Genomic DNA, 21,651 nt, shown 5'->3' on the forward strand with positions numbered 1-21,651 from the left:
GCGATGAAAGTACTAAGATTTATCCAATGCACATCTTTAGACCTGTCTTTGTTCACATTTAGAAGACTTTATTGTGGTTTCGTTATGCCCATTCTAGATTATGGATCAGTTGTATGGTCCCTATCATACAACTGTTACATTGACAGATTGAAAGTGTCCAAAATAAAATTTTGAGGATATCAGCTTTTAGGAGTGGATACCAGAGAGGAATATGACTATCAGTGGGTAAGAGACAGTATTGATTTACCAACAACTAAAATGTGATTAAAAATAACTATTTTAATGATAGTGAAGATTGATAAAGATCTTTGGGCGAAAGTTGTTAATTTTATATATATTATTGCTGGGACTTAATTTTTCTGAATCAAAATTTTTGAGGTTATTTTGTTAAAATGAAATCTTGTAATAAATGCTCAAAACCCATCAATGACGAACAAATGGAGAAAGCTCCTAGATGTGACAGCTGCCTGTGGTTTTCCATTTGGAGGAGAAATGCTCAGGTCTATGTGCAAATGAGCAGAGAGCGATTGTCATTCAAAAACGGATAATTTTGTTCTGCGGAGACTGTGTGCTTTCCTTAAAAAAATACCTGTTTTAACTAACAAATTCATTCAGCTAGAGGAGCAAATCAAGTCTTTAAAGGAAGAGCTAGACGCAGTTAAGCAACAACAGAAGCAGAACAATAATATTCAAGAAAGAATAAATGCTGATAACAGCACACTTACTCCCATTTTCAACAACATTGGTCCTGCTCAGAACGATGTAGTAAAGATATTACGAGTGGGGTAGACATCTGATGACAAAAACAGGCCAATAAAGGTCGTAACCAAACACCAAAATTTAGTCATAAACGCAATTAATAAGCACAATCGCATTGAGGATGGCATAAAAATATGCTATGATAAAACGAAACTTCAACAGGAACAGTTTAAAACCATTTTGACAGAGTTGCATGCTCGAGAATCTGTTGGAGATTCTGACTTGATTATTAAATTTACAAAGGGGCTTCCAACAGTTGCTAAAAAAACTTCAAAAAACCAATCGCAATAAACACTATGTCTGTATATTATCAGAATCTTGGAGGAATACATACTCGACTCAATGAACCTCGAACCATCATCTTCCAATGCAACTATGATGTCATCATTCTGGTAGAAACTTGGCTTAATCAAGATTATTTAGATAATTAATTAAACTCTGGCTACCACATTTTCAGATTGGATTGTAAGTTAAGAACTAGCACTAAGCAGCATGGAGGAGGAGTTTTAATTTCGTTACGAAACCATTTTAAAGCCAAACAAATCAATCTGACATTAATAATGTTGAGCATCTGTTTGTTCAAGTGGATTATGAATGTGTATCAGTTTCTTGGGTGGACTGTACATTCCTCCAAACTCATCAGAAGATATTTACCTTAGTCATTGCTTGGCAGTTGAAATTATTAAAAACAATAGGCCAGATGTACCTGTACTGATCAAACAAAAGAGATTAGATGTAGAATAGAAATCGCTAGATCAGTCTTTAATAGAATGCGCAAACTCTTTTGCAATCGTGATATCAATATAAAGTTCCGAATACGAATGCTGCGGTGTTATGTCTTTTCTACCCTGTTGTATGGAGTAGAGGCTTGGACACTAAAACAGTTGACCACAAAAAACATCGAAGCTTTCGAGATGTGGTGCTATAGGCGCATTCTCAGAATATCATGGATGGACCGCGTCACTAACACGCAAGTACTCCAAACTTTAGACAAAAGATGCGAAATTCTAAATGAGATAAAAACTAGAAAGATGGAATACTTGGGGCACATTGTGAGAGGTGAAAAGTACGAACTTTTAAGAAATATCATGCAGGGCAAAATTAAGGGCAAAAGAAGTGTGGGAAGAAGAAAAATGTCGTGGCTTCGTAATTTACGTGAGTGGTTCGGGTGTAGTTCGATTGAACTTTTTAGGCGCGCTGCTAACAAAGTCGCAGTGGCCATGATGATTTCCAATCTCCGCTAGGAGTGGCACGAGAAGAAGACCTGTATATTTATTTGGTGACTACAATTTCCCACTAGCTTCTTGGGCTTACTCAAATGAAGAGGGCTTGCTCATTGACTGCCTACAAAACTATCTAGCAAAGCTGATGTTGTGTCCGTACACACTTTGTATATATTTTGGGTGATGTCTTCAGGATTGAAATGAAATAATGAATGTACTTGTAACTTGTAAATTACATCGTATATTTCTGATATGAATAATGCAGTACAATGAATGTAGGTTAACTCCCCACCGCAGAACAATGACAGCATATCATGTCCTTTTATGACAGTTGGTGTGTTCCGTAGGTGTAGGTCGGAACAGCAGTTTGTAATATTATAGAAGATATAACAGCTGATATGCGAATGCTTCTCTTATCTGAACCTAAGGCAATCAAATATTATACTGAATCAATGTGGAGTATTTTTGAATCTCATTTTCCACAGTATTGAAGACTATCAGAAACTGTCAGTGTATGAGGCAGTGGACACTTTGCTTCCCAATAACTTTCATCATGTGGCAATTACTTGTGATCTTAGTTTTAATGGTAATGTTAAACAATTAGAATATAATACTAAATATTTTGACCATAGTAATGCAAATTTTGTAGCTCTAAATAATTATTTTTCTTCAGTTGACTGGAATATTGTTTTTGATGAACAAATATTAATATCTCAGTACTTAAATAATTTTTATGAAGTTCTTTCTGAAGCAATATCCACTCTTTGGTCCGAAAAAAACATATAAAGCTTCAAAATTTCCTCATTGGTTTTCTACAGATTTAAAAAAAAACTTCTTCTTAAAAAAAAACTGCTCATGCTAGATTCAAACATACTCAGTTAGCAGCTGTATACCTTATTTTCAGATCTTAGAACACAATGCAAAAAATTAACAGATCAATGCTACAGATCTTACATATATCTCCAACATTGAGGAATCTATTCACTCAGACTCAAAACAATTTTGGAATCATAGAAACTCTTTGAATAAAAGCCACGTAATTCCAAATGTCATGCATTTTAATGACTTCTTAGCTGAATCAAGTGGGGAAATAGAAAACTTGTCTGCGAGCCATTTCTGTAGTGTCTAGCGCTCAGACAAAGTTAATTTAAGTAACTTCAATTTTAAAGTAAAAAAATCTGTTGACATTCCATTTATCCAATTTTCAATTTCTGAAATCTTTGAGTCTATAAATGGTCTAAAGGATAAACTGAGTTATAGCCCTGATAATATTCCTACATATTTCTTAAAAAGATGTGTCTACAGTCTATCCAAATCTTTACATGTATTATTTAATTTATCTTTGAGACTACACACCTTCCCTAGAAGTGGAGTGACAGTTATATTATAACTCATGTATTTAAAAACAGTGACAGGACAATATAAAAAATTATAGGCCTGTTGTTATGTTATCTGCCATCCCTAAACTTTTTGAACTAATTCTAAACAAATATCTTACTTGTCATTGTAGGAATCTCTTGATTAATGAGCAACATGGATTTAGGCAGGGTAAATCTACATCTGCAAATCTTGTTTTGTATCATGATTACATTATCAGGGCTTTCGAGGATGGGTACCAAGTGGACTCCATCTATACTGATTTCTCAAAGGCCTTTGACACAGTAATTCATTCTTTACTCATCTTTAAATTAAGATGTATTGGCTTTCCTGAGTGGTTTCTTTCATGGTTAAGTAGTTATCTTGATGAAAGAATTCAGTTCGTTTTTATAAAGGGTTCACTTTCAATTCCTATCTTTGTCAGTTCAGGGGTCCCACAAGGTTCGCATGTGGGTCCTCTTCTCTTTAATTTGTTTATTAATGATATTTCTGAGGTAATAAAGGTTTGTCAGTTTTGCTATTTGCTGATGACCTTAAGATATATTTTAAAGTTTCAAATCTATCTGATTGTCTAAGGATCCAGGAAGACCTCACTTCCCTGTATAATTGGTCTCTTTCCAATGGTCTCCAGTTAAATAAAGATAAGTGTTTTGTTATATTCTTTAGCAAATCTAAAAATAATGTTGTGTTTGATTATCACATTAATACAAGCCTTCTATCGAGAGTGACTGAAATAAAAGATTTGGGAGTGTTATTTGACAGTTCCTTGTCATTTATCCCCCACATCAACAATTTGTCAAATAAAGTTTACCAAAATCTAGGTTTTATCACAAGAAACTCTCGAGATCTTTCAGTACCCACATATAGAATTTTATATCTTACTTTCGTCCATAGCATCCTGTCTTATGCTTCTATAGTATGGTCACCATACTATTTTAACCATATTCACACCCTTGAAAAAATTCAAAATAAGTTTCTCCAGATTTGTGCTTATAGATTAAACTTAAGGAACATGTCTTCAGTAGAAATAAGGTCAAGGCTAAATATCAGTTCCTTAGAAGACTACAGAACTAAATGTGATCTAGTTTTTCTCCATAAACTACTTGACCATACCACTGACTGTTTTGATTTATTAAGTCTTATCAACTTTAGATGTAACACTAGCATTCTTAGAGACATGCCTTTGTTTTCTATAAAACACTATAACACTAACTATGGCAAATTCTCTCCTATTACCAGGATTCAGATCCTGGGAAATGACTTTAGACAATTTCATGATCTGGTGGGTATAAAATCTGTAAGATTTAAGCACTGTTTGACTGAGTATGTTAGGAATCAAAGATGAGTGACATTTAACTTGAAGTATTCATTTCATTTCATTTTATTAAGATCATTTCATTTTATTTTATTTTAGATCTTCCGGAAATTTAATTTAATTTACTTAATTTAATCATTAGTTAATACTTAGTTTTAGAATGTACTTGTATTATGGTTAGCATATTTTATTTTTGTTAAATTTTGTAAAATGGGGACACGTAAATAAATAAATAAATACTTGAGTCAAGGAGGACATTGTGAGAGTCATTAGTGATATTATAGATTGTCCTCAATTGTTATCACTCATTAGTCTCAAAGTACCCAGTAGAAACAACAGACAATTGAAAATCTTTTTAGTGCCATTTCACCATACTAATTATGGTATCAATGAAGCAATTACACAATTGGTGTGGAGTGCTAATAGCCTGCCAAGACAAATAAATATTTTTGACTCCAAAATTAGTTAATTTAAAAAACAACAAAAAGGAATCTTATATTAAGTAAGTGATCTGTTTTACATGTCAATACTTAACTAGTCTACCCTTGATAGCTGTATTACAGTTTGTTATAGTTTATTTAACTTTTTTTTTCTTTTTTTAGGAGAGGAGACTATGTTGCTCTTAATATGTATCTTGCTAGTATCTCATGGGAGAACGTTTTAGGTATTTGCAGAGATATTAACGAAGCCACGGAACTGTTCTACTCCATATTGCAGTTTGGTGTCAATTGTTCAATACCACGTACAAGATTAAAAAATCCCAAATTTCCTCGTTGGATGACTAATGACCTAAAATCATTAATATTTAGGAAAAAAATTGCTCACAAGATATATAAACAAACAAATTCTTGGGACGATTATCTACTTTTCTCTTCCTTGAGAACCAAATGCAAAGAACTAAGCAGGTCATGTCATGAAATTTATATAAGTCAAACTGAATCTAGAATTAGTTCAAACGTAAAGCACTTTTGGAATTTTGTTAACAGCAAACGCAAAAATAATGGTCTACCAAACACAATGTTTTTTGGAAACACAATGCTTAATAATGGGGCGGATATCGTTAATAGCTTTGCGCAATGCTTTCAAAATATTTACAGAGCAAATGATGATGATTTAATACAGCCCATCTTAGACTATGAGAAAACAGTGAGTCTAAATTCTTGTAATGTATCTATTGAAATCATATTTGAAAAATTAGCCAATTTGGACATTTATAAGGGCTCAGGGCCAGATGGAATTCCACCCATACTATTAAAAAAATGTAGATGTACTTTAACCCATCCCTTATATTTTCTGTTTTCTCATTCACTTGATTCAGGTATTTGTCCAAGTTTGTGGAAATCTAGTTTTATTGTTCCTATTCATAAATCAGGTGACAGGAGTAACATAGCTAACTACAGACCAATAAGCATTCTTTCTTCTATTCCTAAAATACTAGAGAGTATAATATGTGACTCTATTAAAACACCTTTATGCAATGTACTAATTGAAGAGCAACATGGTTTTCTTTCAGGTAGATCAACTTCGACAAATCTTTTACTTTTCACGCAATACATATCTGATGCTTTGGAAAGGAGACTACAGGTGGATGCTATTTATACAGATTTCTCCAAAGCATTTGACACTGTGAATCATAAATTGTTGTGTAACAAGCTTAAAACTATTGGATTTACAGGCAATCTGTATAACTGGTTATGTAGTTACCTAACTAGCAGAATACAACTTGTTAAAATTAAACACTTTCAATCTAGTGAGATGTCCGTAACATCTGGTGTTCCACAAGGAAGCCACTTAGGGCCTTTCCTTTTTAATATATTTGTTAATGACATTAAATCTCAAATTAACTCTAAATTTTTGCTATTTGCTGATGATTTAAAAATCTATAGAATTGTCGAAGACATCTCAGATTGTGAAAAACTCCAAATTGATATTAACAAAATTATGGCATGGTGCAATTGGAACCAAATGAGCATTAATGTTGGAAAATGTCACTTTATTAGTTTCTGTAGAAGAATTAACAACCTCTCTTATAATTACAAATTAGCTGAAGAACCACTGAAGGCTGTCTCAACTGTAAGAGATCTAGGTGTTCAATTAGATTGCAAACTAAATTTTTGCGCTCATTTTGATTATGTGAATAACCAGGCATTTAAAATGTTAGGCTTCATTATTAGAACCTCTAGATGTTTGCATAACATTAATTTCATCAGACTGATTTACATTTCCCTAGTAAGATCTGTTCTTGAGTATTGCTCAGTCGTTTGGTCACCCACTTATGAAGTCCATATAGCCAAGCTTGAAAAAGTCCAAAATAAATTCATTAGGTACTTAAGTTTTAAATTACACAAACCTTTAAGCGACCATTCCTACTCAGAAATTAGAAATACATTAAACCTTCCTAGGCTATCTTCCAGACGGATGTATGCTGATGTTTTGTTTCTTCATAAACTACTGAATTCAAAAATTAATTGCAATGATCTACTGTCTCTAATCGACTTTAATGTTCCCTCTAGAGTTACTAGAACATCTCATAATTTTGCAATTAAATTTCATCGCTCTAACTTTGGTAGGCATTCTCCACTGAGTAGAATCATTCTAAATGGAAATAGAATAGACTTTGATTTGTTGCTGTGCGCTTCGGAAAATGTCTGTAGAATGTATTTAAAAAATTTTTGTAATTTTATGTGATTTGTATTTGCTATGTGCTTTATATAGTTTTAATATTTGTTTTTTTATATATGGCTGCATCGCCAATTCTTTTCATACATATTTGCTATATCTTTGTAATTATTGTATCACTAGATAATACTTGTAATACTTTGTGTATATATTGAATTGGGTGGTATCCCGTTAATAAATAAATAAATAAATAAATATTATTCTGAGATGTTTGATATTTTAAAAATAGGTACATATGTAAATATATATATATATATATATATATATATATATATATATATATATATATATATATATATATACATATATACAGTAGACTCCCTCTATAACGAGAACTAAAATGACAGACAATTAGTCTCAATGACGTGGATGTGTTGGTTGTTGCTCTGGAAACCTCAGAGTCTTCTAACATTATTGCCACAAATTAGTCGCATTGCTCCTGTAGTGATCCTTTCCCAATTTAATATGCTCCTTTTCTAACTACTGAAGACGACCAATAGTCAGAAATACGTATATACGGTTGTTGCGTAACAACAATACTTAATATTTTTAGTCTATTTTTGTATCATATTATTTAGTTTATTTTTGTATCAAACTGTATATTAGTTTAGATATATAAAATTTCTTTGTACTAACTAATAATCTGTAAAGCGCCGTTATCTTGCATTTAAATAACTTTCTACACAAGTTTCTAAAACCTTCATAGAATCGTAACAATGAAAGGATTAGTATTTTCCAAATTACCCTCTGACGCATTCCAAAATTCCGCAAGTTGAGACAAATACCCTTATCAGGTAGTTTAGCAATGATTTGAAAGTTAAAGGTATTTGAAAAATAAACATATCTTTTAATACGTCGAGGGGTCAGGGGGGAGATTTCGGAATGTTTGTGATTGAGGGGAGAGAGTGGACATGAGTATCAGTTCAAATTCCAGCACTGAAGGAGCGTCAGGCTCTACTCGCCCCAGCGGCATATTAGTGTTTTAAACCAGTCGGTATATTAATAAGTTCGTGTCAATATTGTATCACCGACAAGTGTGTATCATATGCAAGTTATCGGCGTTTAAAATACATTATATTTGTTTAAATATATTTGTTCAAACGTTCTTTTCGAATCTTCATTTTTCCCAGTTTTCTGGATGGTCCTTCAAAGAAATATATATATATAAAGTGAACCTATTTCCCTAAGGAAAAACCTTGTTCCCCAAGGGAAAAAACCAGCGACCTATTACTGGTGCGTGAAACAAAGCCATCAGGACAAAGGTGTAAGGACAAACACCTACATCTTCGCTCAACGGTTGCCTTCCATCTTATACACATATTTTATTATATTTTTCTCTTTTTATTGCGAGCTGTGCTGATATCTTTTACCTTTATTTTACTATTAACTCGCATTATCCTTTTTCTTGTTTATATATATATATATATATATATATATATATATATATATATATATATATATATATATATATATAAACAAGAAAAAGGATAATGCGAGTTAATAGTAAAATAAAGGTAAAAGATATCAGCACAGCTCGCAATAAAAAGAGAAAAATATAATAAAATATGTGTATAAGATGGAAGGCAACCGTTGAGCGAAGATGTAGGTGTTTGTCCTTACACCTTTGTCCTGATGGCTTTGTTTCACGCACCAGTAATAGGTCGCTGGTATATATATGATATATATATATATATATATATATATATATATATATATATATATATATATATATATATATATATATATATATATATATATATATATATATATAGGGTTCTACTGAATTTGAAGCACCGAAATGAAAATGCAAAATGATACTTTACAAAGTATTTACTCATTTATTGTATTCATTCACATTTTATTTTTATTTGTTATTTTATATATTGCATATATTTTGCTGCATTCTTGTATAATTTTGACATTGGGTTTATACCACTTGTTTTCAGTAAGTACTTAAATAACTAAATGTAGATGAGATATAATGATTATATCAGGACTGTCAATATTTTTACTTTTTATGTTGAACCTCATCAAATGCCTTTTCAATGTTTACAAAACATAAGTACATGTCCAGATTTAGGTCCATGCATCTATGGGTCAGCACATACTCATTTGTCCCATCACATATCCATTTTTCTGGTAGTCTACAGAATTTTTATACCACTTCATTATTTATAAGTCCACCTTTAAGTCACTAACACTTAACCTCAGTGAAAACATTCATTATTCATTACACTTATGGGAGTAGTAACAGATTAATAGTGTGGCTAAGTAAACCAATAGGTGTATAGAGTAATGGGCAAGTAGATATAAAAATAAATAACAGAGTTAAAGGGTTAGGATGAGAGTTATCTTACAAGTGGAATTTTCAAATAGCTTCTTGTTAATATTATTTTTAACATTAAAAAGCAATGTCTTGTCTGCTTTTTTCCTAGGAGATTTCTGTTATAAACCAGTCATACTGCAGCCAATTAGCTTATTGTACATGCATTTCTTGCTTAATTCTGAAGATTATGATTATTTTGTTGTTATATTTAATTTTAACTTAAATTAGGAGCATTTGATTATCATCATACCTAACAATATCCACGGATTCTTCATACTGATAGTTTTATCTGAGAAATGGTTAGATTAAAAAAAATTAATTCTTAAATAAAAAACAGATATGGAAGATATCATTAATAATATTATTTATACTAAATTAAAAACAATTACTAGCTGTTCCTTTGCTATCTACAAACAGAAGAAGAGGTAAGCCAAATTAAAAATATGATTAAACCCAACAATTAATAGAACTGAAAACATATCAACTCAAAAATGACAAATAAAGCAACCACAAGGAATAAATTAAAGAATAATAATTCACTTATAGAGTTAAATAAACTATAGTCTACCATAATTTTGCAACATTCACTGGTCATGAATATATTACAAACAAAGATATAAATACTTAATAAATCCAATCATTTTTTTTATAGAATCAGTACAATATTAAATTACAATAAAAAGCTGATAATTAAAATCATCTATATATTTTGGATGAGACATTATTAACCACTGTAATATTAGTATTGAATTATGGCAGTTTTATAAGGAAGCCAATTTAAAATAATGATTATATCAATGTACATCATACTCTCCCCTATTAAACAAATTAGCAAAACCTAATATCATTGGTTGTAATCATAGAGTAGTAATCAAGTTGACTACTTAAAACATAATAAAAATGAAGGTATTCCATATAATCCACGTGAATAATATAGGATGTGTAAAGTATTGACTACATATAAGAAAAGTAGAGCAAATTAAGGGAGTTGCAAGTGTACAGATATTTCCTGTCATCACTAATTAAATTATAAATCATTGAAACACTGCATATACCGCCTAACAAGTAGTGTACTTTCTATTGTTTTTGTTTTGAACATTATACTGACCTGACAGGGCCCCCTCGATTTTTCCTCTTGTTGTTCATATCACCGCTACCGTAGTGGCCGGGATCCCTATTTCTCGTGGGCACCGGAATTTTGATAATTTTTTAATAACACTCTAAAAAGAACACGAGGTTTACGAAAAACCTTACAACTTTTCTCTGTTCACGAACAAAGATTTCACCAAATACAAAATGGCCTAGTGACGTAACCGAAGAACGCGTTTATCTTTTGTTGCGATGATCGCATTCGAGTGATTTTCCTTGTATCACATTCAGACAACAATGGTATGTCTGATTTTGACTGATATCAAATTGAATCGTCTAATAAACTGATATATTTCTGACAACAAACAAATGTGTGACCAGCATCTGCGGGTAATGTCTGTCAAGACTGACAAGACGTAATGCGATTGCGCGCAAGGCGCCATTGAACTTTCGTTGCATTTGTTTTGTGGCGGCAAATTTGTCAAAATTTGAATAATCGATATACTTGAGTGTGCGTAATAATTGCTGTTGGAATTCTATCTTATTATTCCTTAATTCAACAACCTGTTGTGTCACCAAGACCTAAAACGGTAAGTATATTCGATGATTTTATTCCCGTGCAATTCACATGACCTAGTTTTATAAGGTGCAGTCAAAACAAACGGACCAAAAATACCAGAACCGGAAATATGTGAAGTATGTTGGCTATTTCTGTTTACCACTGTGTTTTTTGAATGGGCACATTCCAATCACTTCACTTTTTGACTTAGGAGAAAAGATTTTTTATTTCTATTTTGTTTAATTGACTATTATTATTTTATGTAATAGTACTTTCATCTTTTTTATTAGTATTTCAAAATAATTTAAAATATTGTGGTAATTTAGCAGAATCATTAAATCAAACAGTAAATATGACATTCAGTTTAAATTTCATTTAAAGCCTCATTACTATTAAATCAAGAAATGTATTTTTAAATATCAAATATGTAGGTAATTGTTTGTAAATTAATTAAACTCACTTAGTGATAATTCTATCAATATGGTTTTACCCAATGTTACCTATATATTGATTTTATTTGACTATCTTCCATGTTGTCTTCTATACATGATTTGCATCCTATACTCTTATATCAAAATTTGTATTCTTTATTGATTTTTAAAAATAAACTTGAGATTTTTATGTAGGAACAAGAGTTTTCGGACATTAAAAAAAATTAGTGTAGATGTACCTATAATCATTTAATATTTTGGTCAATTTGGATTTGGATCTCCGGATATATAGTGAGTATCAATGTACAAAACCCTTGAACAGAGTTATCAACTTCATTATATGGGTTACCATTTCAATGTACTTACCTAGGTAAAAATTAGGTTTTGAAAATATTGTCTACCTACCAAAAGTCTACCTACGAATATTGCCTACCTACATTTTTTGTAATTTTAAAAATGTTTTAAAACAATGTCACCCAACATTTTTAATAAATTTTTAATTGAATTTGTTAATAATTTTGATATACTTAGGGGTATTGTCAGTCATTAAAAAGTACCTAATTTCATTGTTTTAAATCTTTTTTTTAAGGCTGTGGATTGTTTAATCCATTTAGCCACGATAAATTAAGAATACCCTGTACTTTTTGCAATAGGTAATATTTTTTTTTAATTTAATTTTTTAACGTGCTTGTGACAGCTTCGGCCATTAGAACGAGGTACCGTGGATACAATTAGGTATATATAAGATACAATTACATATTATATACTATAGTTATATATTATTTAGTAAGTTTTCTAGCTTCAGGAACTGGCTAGCTGTGATGACTTGGCTTTGGTTCGATAATATATATGTGATGTCGCCTTTCATGCCCAGTTCTTGACGTCGTTTTTTATAATGAGAGCAGTCCACAAGGATGTGTAGAACACTTAGTGGAGATTGGCAATAGTGACAGATTGGTTTAGGCGAAGAATCCATTAAGTGATCATGTGTAAGTCTGGTGTGACCGATACGCAATCTTCTAGCAACAACCATCTCATTTCTAGGTATACCACGGATAACGAACCGCTCAATCGTCTGATCTATTTGATGTAAAAGTGTAGTGGATTGGTTCCAATGATTCTGCCAGTAATTTCGTACTTAAAAGTTACTTTATACTAGTTTTTAGGTCACTGGCGATTTGTATATTACGTAGTGTCTTAGTTATTCACTAAGATTTTTGGGGACAGTGGAGAGTGGGCAGTAGGGGCACTGATGTTTGGAGAAGTTTGCAAGTAGAAGTGGTCGCAACACCATGGTAATAAATTACAAGGTCATCAGCATATGTAGTCAATTTGACTGGGGAGGGAAGACTGTGGCTTATATGGTTAATCGATAAAATAAACAATAGATATGGTGCTTAATACAGAGCCTTGAGGAACTCCGTCTTGTTGAATGTGGGGTGATGATAGGCAACCATTTACAGAGACTCTGAAGGATCTAGAGCTAAGAAAATGCCTGATGAATTTAAAAATATTTCCATTGAGGCCGTATAATAATAGTTTATCGAGAATAATCTGTCTAGGTATTTTATCGAAAGCAGCTTCAATATCAAAAATGCAGGCAATCACTTCTTGACTGTTATTAGTAGCTTCGGCGATGTGGATATGAAGGAGGACGAGGTTATCGCTTGTGGAACGATGCCGGCGAAAATCAGATTGTTCTTTAGGTAAAATTTGGTGTTTTTCAATAAACCATAAAAGACGCCTATTTATTATCTTCTCCATTAATTTGCACATGGTGCAAGTGAGAGAAATCAGTCTATAGGACTGAGGAAAGATTGGTGCTTGGCTATGTTTTAGGACAGGTATAATTACGGAAGTTTTCCATTGAGTAGAAAATATTTGAGAAGACTTGGGTCCTGATTCTAATTGAGATTTCGACTCAAAACATGTCGAAATTAATATGGCGACGTCGAAATGAGACTTTGCGAACCTTGTGGATTTCAGCTGAACTAACCAAACGACGTCACTAGTTTTCGACTTATCGAAATTAATTTCAACTTCAAGAAAGTGGTTGAAATTTCATTTCGAGTCGAAATTAATCTGACATGACTGACTGGACTGGGAGAAGTGAACTTAGGTTCAGTTTAAGTAGGCGGTGTTTTGATCCTTGCAAGGAAAACTGAGGCAAAAAGTATCAATATGACTGTGTTTTACGGACATTTGCTAGTTTTGGAGGAATTAGAGAGGTTAGATATCCGACGTTCATAACGGAGGATAAGAAGAATGTTACGGGATACTCAAAATTCTTTTTCACTAAGTGATGCTCAATTTAGGCAGCAATTCCGGATTAATAAACAAGCTGCAAATTATTTAATAAGGGTATTAGAACCATATTTGGAAGAAGGTGTTTATGCCTCTAGGATACCCAAAATGTTTAGGGTTAGTATTACTAAGCTGCAGTAAATTTAAAAATATATTAGAATATAACCACTAAGTCAAATCTTAGTGGTTATAACTTAAGGATCTCCCACATCGCCTTTTTTTTCTTGCCATCTTTTCTTTCAATTCAAAATATAATTGAGAATGGCCAATATTTATGATTTAACAACTCAAACAAGAAAAAAAAGACGTTCACGTAACGTAAACAAAACAAACATTCAACAAGCGTAGTGCAGCCAATAAACAACAGGGCCAACCTAAATTTTCAGCGGTGTCAAAATGATAAAGTAAATATCCCCAGTTTTAACTACAATCGAAATGAATGAGAATCGCTAGCGATTGCGACTGTCATGGCGTAGTCGCTTTTAAATTTCGACATCGAAATGAAATAGAATCAGGACCCAGATAGAATTATATATGTCTAACAGGATAGTGAGGAGGCGGTTGGGTAGGTTTTTAAAAAAAATATAAGGGATATCATCAGGGCCGGCGGAAGTATTTTTGCATAAGGATAAGGCAGATGTAAGTTCAGCCAGTGAGAAAGGAAAATTAATATTGTTGATATCTTGTAAGTGCTGTGAAGTGAGATTGTAGGAGAGCGGTTCTTGTGTAGAGGATGAAATAAGGGGTTTGAGTTTGTTGTGTTGAGTCCTCAAATGTGTTAGCCAGGGTATTGCAAATAATATGGCTGTTGCTAGAAGAAGTGCTGTTAGAGATTAAATGGGTAATTTTGGTGTTAGTTTTTTGTCCCTGGACTTGTGGAATTTTTTCCACATTTGGGAGGGATTTTTGTTATCATTCAAAGACGATACATAGTTATGCCAGGATGTTTTCTTGCTCTGCTTGGCAACGTATTTTTCTTTGGCTTTCAGCTTTTTATACTTAACTAGATTTTCAGGACTTTTATGTTTACAGTATTGATTGAGCGCAGTCTTTAATTGTCGAATTGCGAGTTCACATTAAGAGTTCCACCAAGGTACAACTTTATGTCGGGAGCTAATTGTGGTTTTGCCAATATGAGTTAATGCTGAGTTAATTATGGCATCTGAGAATAGTTTTATGGAATCATCAATATTATTAACTACACTAAATATTATAACTTTGGCCAATTAGCCTTGTTGAAGCGTCAATAACTTCTCACTGAAACTTGGTCATAGGTGTTGTCGCATATAATTATAGGAAAATGGTTGCTGTCGTGAAGGTCGTCCGCTGTTTGCCAGGATAAGTAGGGGGCCGATTTGGGATCACATATGCTTAGATCGATGACAGAAAAAGCACCAGAAGCAATATTAAAGTGGGTGCATGATCCCGTATTGAGGACACATGAGCTAGTGCAATCAAGAATATTTTCAACAACTTTACCACGTCCAAATGTCTCCTACAATTATATACTACTTAGTTTAGAATGTAGTGAGAAGGAATGTATATAGAGCATATGGTAAGTTTTTAAGGGCAGTAAGTTATGGAGACAGCTTCGAGTTTGGAAGCCAGAGGAAGAAGAGTGGAGTAATGGTCTTTAGAAGCAAATATGAATGCACCTCCACTAGCTCTGGAGCAGACAGATCTGATGTAATGATAACGTTCAAAATCTTTGAGTGTATGGAGATTAGTTGACGTAAAGTTTGTTTCCTGTAAGCAAATGAAGGTGGGGTTGTGGAGAGATATCAGTAGCTGCAGACGTTCTAAGCGCGGATAATATCCGTCACAATCTCATTGAATTATAGTGAATATGAAAGTTATAAATTAAGGCAGGTTGGTTTTGTCTAAGGGGGGATCACGGTCGTTAGAGCTAATAGATGCAAGACTAACAGTGTCAATAATATCGTTTAGATTCATCGTAGCCCTAATTTTTTTTTGTAGGCGAGTTATACGATTTTTAAGTGATCTATCAGAGATATTATGGTAGATTTGTTTGAGGTCTTCAAGAAGGGCGTTAATGTTCGTGGTAAATTGGTATGCTTTAGCTAAGGGGTCGTTGTAGTCAAAACAATTTTCCAAGAAAGCAATTAGTTGTAGCGAGTTAATTGAAAAGGATGATGGGTTTGCTGCTGTAAGATTTTCTATGATTGAGCGGGCAGACGGGCTAATAGTGGCTGATGGTTTTGTATCTTTGGTTTTCGATTTTTTTTAGGGGCTGACTTGAGGGCCCGGAAGGAGTTGTCATGGAAGGAATGTGGATCGATTGGGCTGTGAGTAGTGGGATCTGAAATGGTAATTACAGGGGGAGAATCGAGGTTTGAGTCAGTTGAATGGGCTCTTTTGAGGAGGGCGATAGTAGGAGGTATAGGTTGATGTTGATCTAAAGGTAGGGGTGTGATGATAGATACATTGTCGGAGGGAGAATTTGGGGCAGAACTGTAAGAGGTGCCGGAGGGTGCGGTGGGGCTATTGTTGGTGGATTCATTAGGTACGTGCGCGAATCGGGGATCGGTAGTGGTATCCGGTGGGATTTGGCAGGTTTCCGCCGTGTGTCCGGCTTTTTGGTAAAGCAAACATTCAAGTTTGTCTAATGTAACGAAGATTCGGAAGAAAGTGTTTTCAAAATGTATTAATACGGATGTTTGTATTTCGAAATTTTCTTTATCTGGTATAACGTAGATGGACCGTCGAAAACTTAATACATAGGTATATGGGAATAATCTTCATCGGGTGAGCCAGTACAAATCTGAGATACAGGTGAGGCTAGTTGCAGACCAAGTTCGTTTTTTCATGCCTGCTCGATAAGTTGATTTGGAATCGATGGACATACATTAGATATTAACAATCTTTTAGTTGGGGAAATAAGTCTTCGGATGTGGACGATTTCATTTTTAACGAAAACGGTGGGATTGTTTTTGAGAAGGATATCGATGTCAGAAATAGAAGCAAGAAAAATGCAAATGCGTTGGTTGGATATGCGGGAAGCGTCGGTAATTCGCTTTGGTGTTACGATTTCACCGATCGCCTTAATGTAATCGAAGAGAGCTGTATCTGTAAGAGCATTTAATACTATCGCTTGCTTTCTGCTAGGATATGATGTGGTAGCCGGTGTAGGTTTTGTTGTATTTGATGTGGTAACAGTTGCGTAGTTTGGAGCGGTGGGTTGAGGAAACATTTTTAAATATTCTGGATGCCAAAATATTTAATGAAAACTAGGCGCAATGCCTGGCCTATGAGTGTTTTTGTATCCATTTTATATTAGAAATACAGTAGACTCCCTTTATAACAAGAACTGAAATGGCAGACTAATTACCTCGTTATAAGGCGATCTCGTTATATCAAACAACAATAATACTGTTTATACATATGAATATGTAGTTTTCTAAAACATTAACTTCCTATAGTAAAGCTATTCGGAGCATTATAAGATGCTAAATATTGTTTGAATGGTGTGTTTGAAAAAAAGTTGTTTACTTTCATTGTCGATGAAATACATTAAAACAAAAAAGGGTTGTTTACTTTTATTGTCAATGATATACGTTAAAACAAAAAATCTGTATTCTGTAAATCTGTATAAAGCGTATTTTCAAGGATAACATAAACTATTGCTTCTGCAATTGGAAGAAGTCTGTCATTTTTAACTGTTTTAAATTGTTCAGTATTCTATCTATCATATTTTCTAAAGATGTGAAACAGTTGTATGCTTCTTCATTTGCGTGTTGTATTTGGATAAAGTTTCTTACAACGTTTAAAGCGCTTTCCACATCTTGTCTATTAAGACTTTCTTATTATTAGGTCAACCCCCTACAATGACACTTGTGAATCATAAATTGTAACTTTCCGAAGAAGTTTATTGCGGGCGGCAGTTAAAAAGGGTATTTATTTATAGCCACGGCCGGGCCAAAAACGTAAAAAAACACGTTTTTCGATCTTATTTTCTTTCGTTATAACCAAATTTGCCTCGCTATAGGGGGTTATAGTTCAATAGAAATTTCACGGGACATCTAATGTACCTCGTTATAAGCGAAACCTCGCGTCCCGTGTTTGTTATAGAGGGAGTATACTGTACTATTAGAAGAAGCCGAGGTATTAACTCGTTGGCTTTTCGAATAGGAATAATAGGTAATATTAAAAATATAGGAATGTTTAAAAAACACATTGCAAGTGTAAAGATTAAACTGTCCAGAAGGTATAGGTACTCTTCATTCAGCGCCCTAACTAGCTTAACTGGAATTACAAATAAGATGTTAGACAGGGACACTTTTTACGCTAAGATACCTTTTATAGCGACTTTACTAATATACAAAACGGACAAAGGCTAGAAGGGGAGTATAATGTACGGGTGCACAGGTGTAACAAAAACTAATTATATTTATGCTGACTCATCCAATTTCATATTAAATTTTTCTCTTTGTTTGTTTTTAAAAATACCCAGATATTTGGTTTATTTTATTATTTCGTTGAGAAAGATATAAGAGGGAGGAAGTTTGATTTTGTGGAAAAGGCATTTATTCATTCGCCGGGTTTTAAACTTAAACATATTTGTCGCATCCACGGACAAACGAAATGGCGATGTGTTTGTCTAATTTATTTATAAGATTTTCAATCTAAAAGTTACAAATATTTGCAATAATTATTGTAATCTGTTATAATGCTAGTGAATTTTGCAATGTCCTATCGATTTAAAAAAAAGCAAAACTATAAGAGATGGGTTATGGACATTATGGAAATTATTAAAACTGAATTTTGTAACATTTGTATATATTTAAAAATACTAATAAAAACTCCATCTATAAATACCGATCTCATCTTTAGGGCCCCCGTAGATTGCAGACTTTTTATCGGCTGATAGTTTGGTCGGCTTCTTAATCAGTACGGAGAGGTATGCATATGCGCACATTATACCGATTTAGTATTGGCCGATAAAAAAGTTTTATGGGCTTCTCAATTACCTTCAAACTAATCTGACGGCCAACTATCGACCGACTGTTTAATCTTCTTCTTCTTAGGGTACCTGTCCGTTCCGAACGTTGGCGATCATTCTGGTTATGATGACTTTGTTGGTTGCTCTACGGAATAGTTGTATTGAGGTCTTTCTATACCATGCTCTCAGGTTAGCAAGCCAGGATATTCTTGATGCATTTGAGTAGCTCATAACTGCCTTGATTTCTCATTATATGTCCCAAGTACTGCAACTTACGGCCCTTCACGATGTTGACCAAATCCGCGGTTGTGTTCATTCTCTGTAGTACTTCTGCATTGGTGAGTTTGTCTATCCACGGTATCTTCCAAGTTTTGATAGAGTTTCCGACTTCAATGTCCACGTTTCTACTCCGTACAGAAACACTGAGTAGACGTAACATTTAAGGAGATTTATTTTTATTTCTAGGGTGAGGTCATGGCTCTTGAACACAGCTCATAGTTAGTCTCTTGGGTATTGTCCCACGACTTATTGATTATAGTTCCCAAGTAGTTGTACTGTGAGACACGTTCAATTTTCATTTGGTTCAAATACAGATTTGCTTCAGTTATGTTTTCCTTGCTGATGATCATTAGCTTGATTTTGCTGGTTTTTATATCCAGTCCATATATTCTACTTGTTTTCGTTATTTTGTTCATTAAGTTTTGCACACCTTCTGTGGTATTGGAAAACATTATTGTATCATCTGCATACCACAGGTTATTGAGCTTGACTCTATTTATTGAGATGCCCTCTTCAATATCTTTTACAGCCTCTTCAAAAATGTGATCCGAGTACAGATTGAATATCAGTGGTGAAATTATGCACCCCTGTTTCATTTCCTTTAAGATTTTGACCTGATCTGTATATTCTCCATCTATTCGGAGCACCGTTGAGTAGATAGACAGTGTTACTTCTGGAGTGGAAGTGACCTGTCACTCTAGGCCACGCCCCCTGGTGACGTAGTAACGTCCCTCGTGTCTCAAGGCCATGCCCTCGGCCGATGGTGACGTAGGTACGCCCCTCGTGTCTCTAGGCCACGCCCCTCGGTCAATGGTGACATAGGAACGTCCCCACTCGTGACGTTAGAAGATATCTTCGACCAATGGTGGCATAGAAACGTCCCTTTGTGACGTTAGAACATATCGTCGACCAATGGTGGCACGAAAACGCCCCACTCGTGACGTTGGAACATATACTCGACCAATGGTGGCATAGGAACTTCTCCTTGTGACGTTAGAACATATCCTCGACCAATGGTGGCATAGGAACGTCCCATCGTGACGTTAGAACATATCCTCGACCAACAATAGTGGCGTAGGAACGTCCCCTTGTGACGTTAGAACATATCGTCGACCAATGGTGGCACAAAAACGCCCCACTCGTGACGTTGGAACATATACTCGACCAATGGTGGCATAGGAACTTCTCCTTGTGACGTTAGAACATATCCTCGACCAATGGTGGCATAGGAACGTCCCATCGTGACGTTAGAACATATCCTCGACCAACAATAGTGGCGTAGGAACGTCCCCTAGTGACGTTAGAATATATCCTCGGCCAATGGTGACATAGGATCGTCCCCTCGTGACGTTACAGCATATCGTTGACCAATGGTGATACAGAAACACAACACTCGTGACGTTAGAACGTATCCTCGACCAATGGTGACACAAAAACACCCTACTCGTGACGTTGGAACGTACCTATGTCCAATAGCGGCATCATGACATCGAATTGAGTTCATCCTCGTGTCTCACCGACCAATGGTGACATAGGAACGCCCCACAATGGGAACGTGTGCATCGACGTATCACGAAAAGACACCCAAACGCCCCCCCCCCATTTCCCAATAATAACGAAGATACTCCTCAACGTACACCAATGAGAACGACTGGTGGAGACGTTCCACAATATTAACGAAAAGATACCCAACCGCCCCCCCTATTCCCCCAATAATGACGAAGATACGCCTTGGCCAATACCAATGGCGACAGCCGAAAAGAAGACGAATTGACAGCCGAAAAGAAGAAGACGAATTAACGTTGACAGACAAAGAGAAGAAGTGTATAATTTTTAATCAATCTCGTATATATTTTATAGACGATGATTATTTAATTTGTAAAACATTATAACCAAATAATTAGGTTGGAATAATACCATAGCAGTTGGGATAATCGAGAATATTATTTATATTGGGGTTTGAATGAAAGTCATTTATTTAACTGATGGTGCTCGTACAGTGCAGATTAGAAGAGTTTTGCGAAAAAATACAAAAGGTGAAGGTGGATATACAGTGGTACGAAGATAAAAAGAAAATTGAAAAACGATTTGCAGAGTTTTATTTGTCTGATAGGAAACTACCAAAAACACAATACCCATTAAAAAGAATTCAGCCGACAAGATGTCTCAACTGACAATATCATTCATCATTCTCACAGCTATTGTTAACAATGTCCTTTATACAAACGTCCCAAATAATGTTAAGAACATGGCGATATGTTTTAATGATGTAAAAACTGATTGTAATCGAACTGAATGGATCATGAAGTGGTAAATTATAGACAGCTTCCAGTATTTTTCAAAGCGATAC

The 21,651-nt window shown here is 34.2% G+C and overlaps 2 protein-coding genes across 4 annotated transcripts in view; one reads left to right on the forward strand and one right to left on the reverse strand.

Moving 5' to 3' along the window:
• Nucleotides 1-11,161, reverse strand: part of LOC140436975 (uncharacterized) — a 91,191-nt gene extending 80,030 nt beyond the window's left edge. The window contains exon 1 of one of the 3 annotated variants that reach the window (XM_072526166.1): nt 10,788-11,161. In XM_072526166.1, coding sequence (XP_072382267.1) covers nt 10,788-10,825 — 38 coding nt within the window. In that variant the 5' untranslated portion in view covers nt 10,826-11,161. The remainder of the gene's footprint in view (nt 1-10,787) is intronic. The other 2 variants (XM_072526167.1, XM_072526168.1) reach the window with 2 other exon arrangements.
• A 75-nt stretch (nt 11,162-11,236) lies between these two features.
• The window catches only part of LOC140436976 (uncharacterized), a 37,908-nt gene continuing 27,493 nt past the window's right edge, over nt 11,237-21,651 (forward strand). Inside the window, exon 1 of the mRNA XM_072526169.1 lies at nt 11,237-11,358. The gene's annotated coding sequence lies outside the window, so the exon portion shown is untranslated. The remainder of the gene's footprint in view (nt 11,359-21,651) is intronic.

Source organism: Diabrotica undecimpunctata, chromosome 3 (assembly GCF_040954645.1).
Source record: "Diabrotica undecimpunctata isolate CICGRU chromosome 3, icDiaUnde3, whole genome shotgun sequence".
In the NCBI taxonomy this organism is placed as follows: Eukaryota; Metazoa; Arthropoda; class Insecta; order Coleoptera; family Chrysomelidae; genus Diabrotica; species Diabrotica undecimpunctata.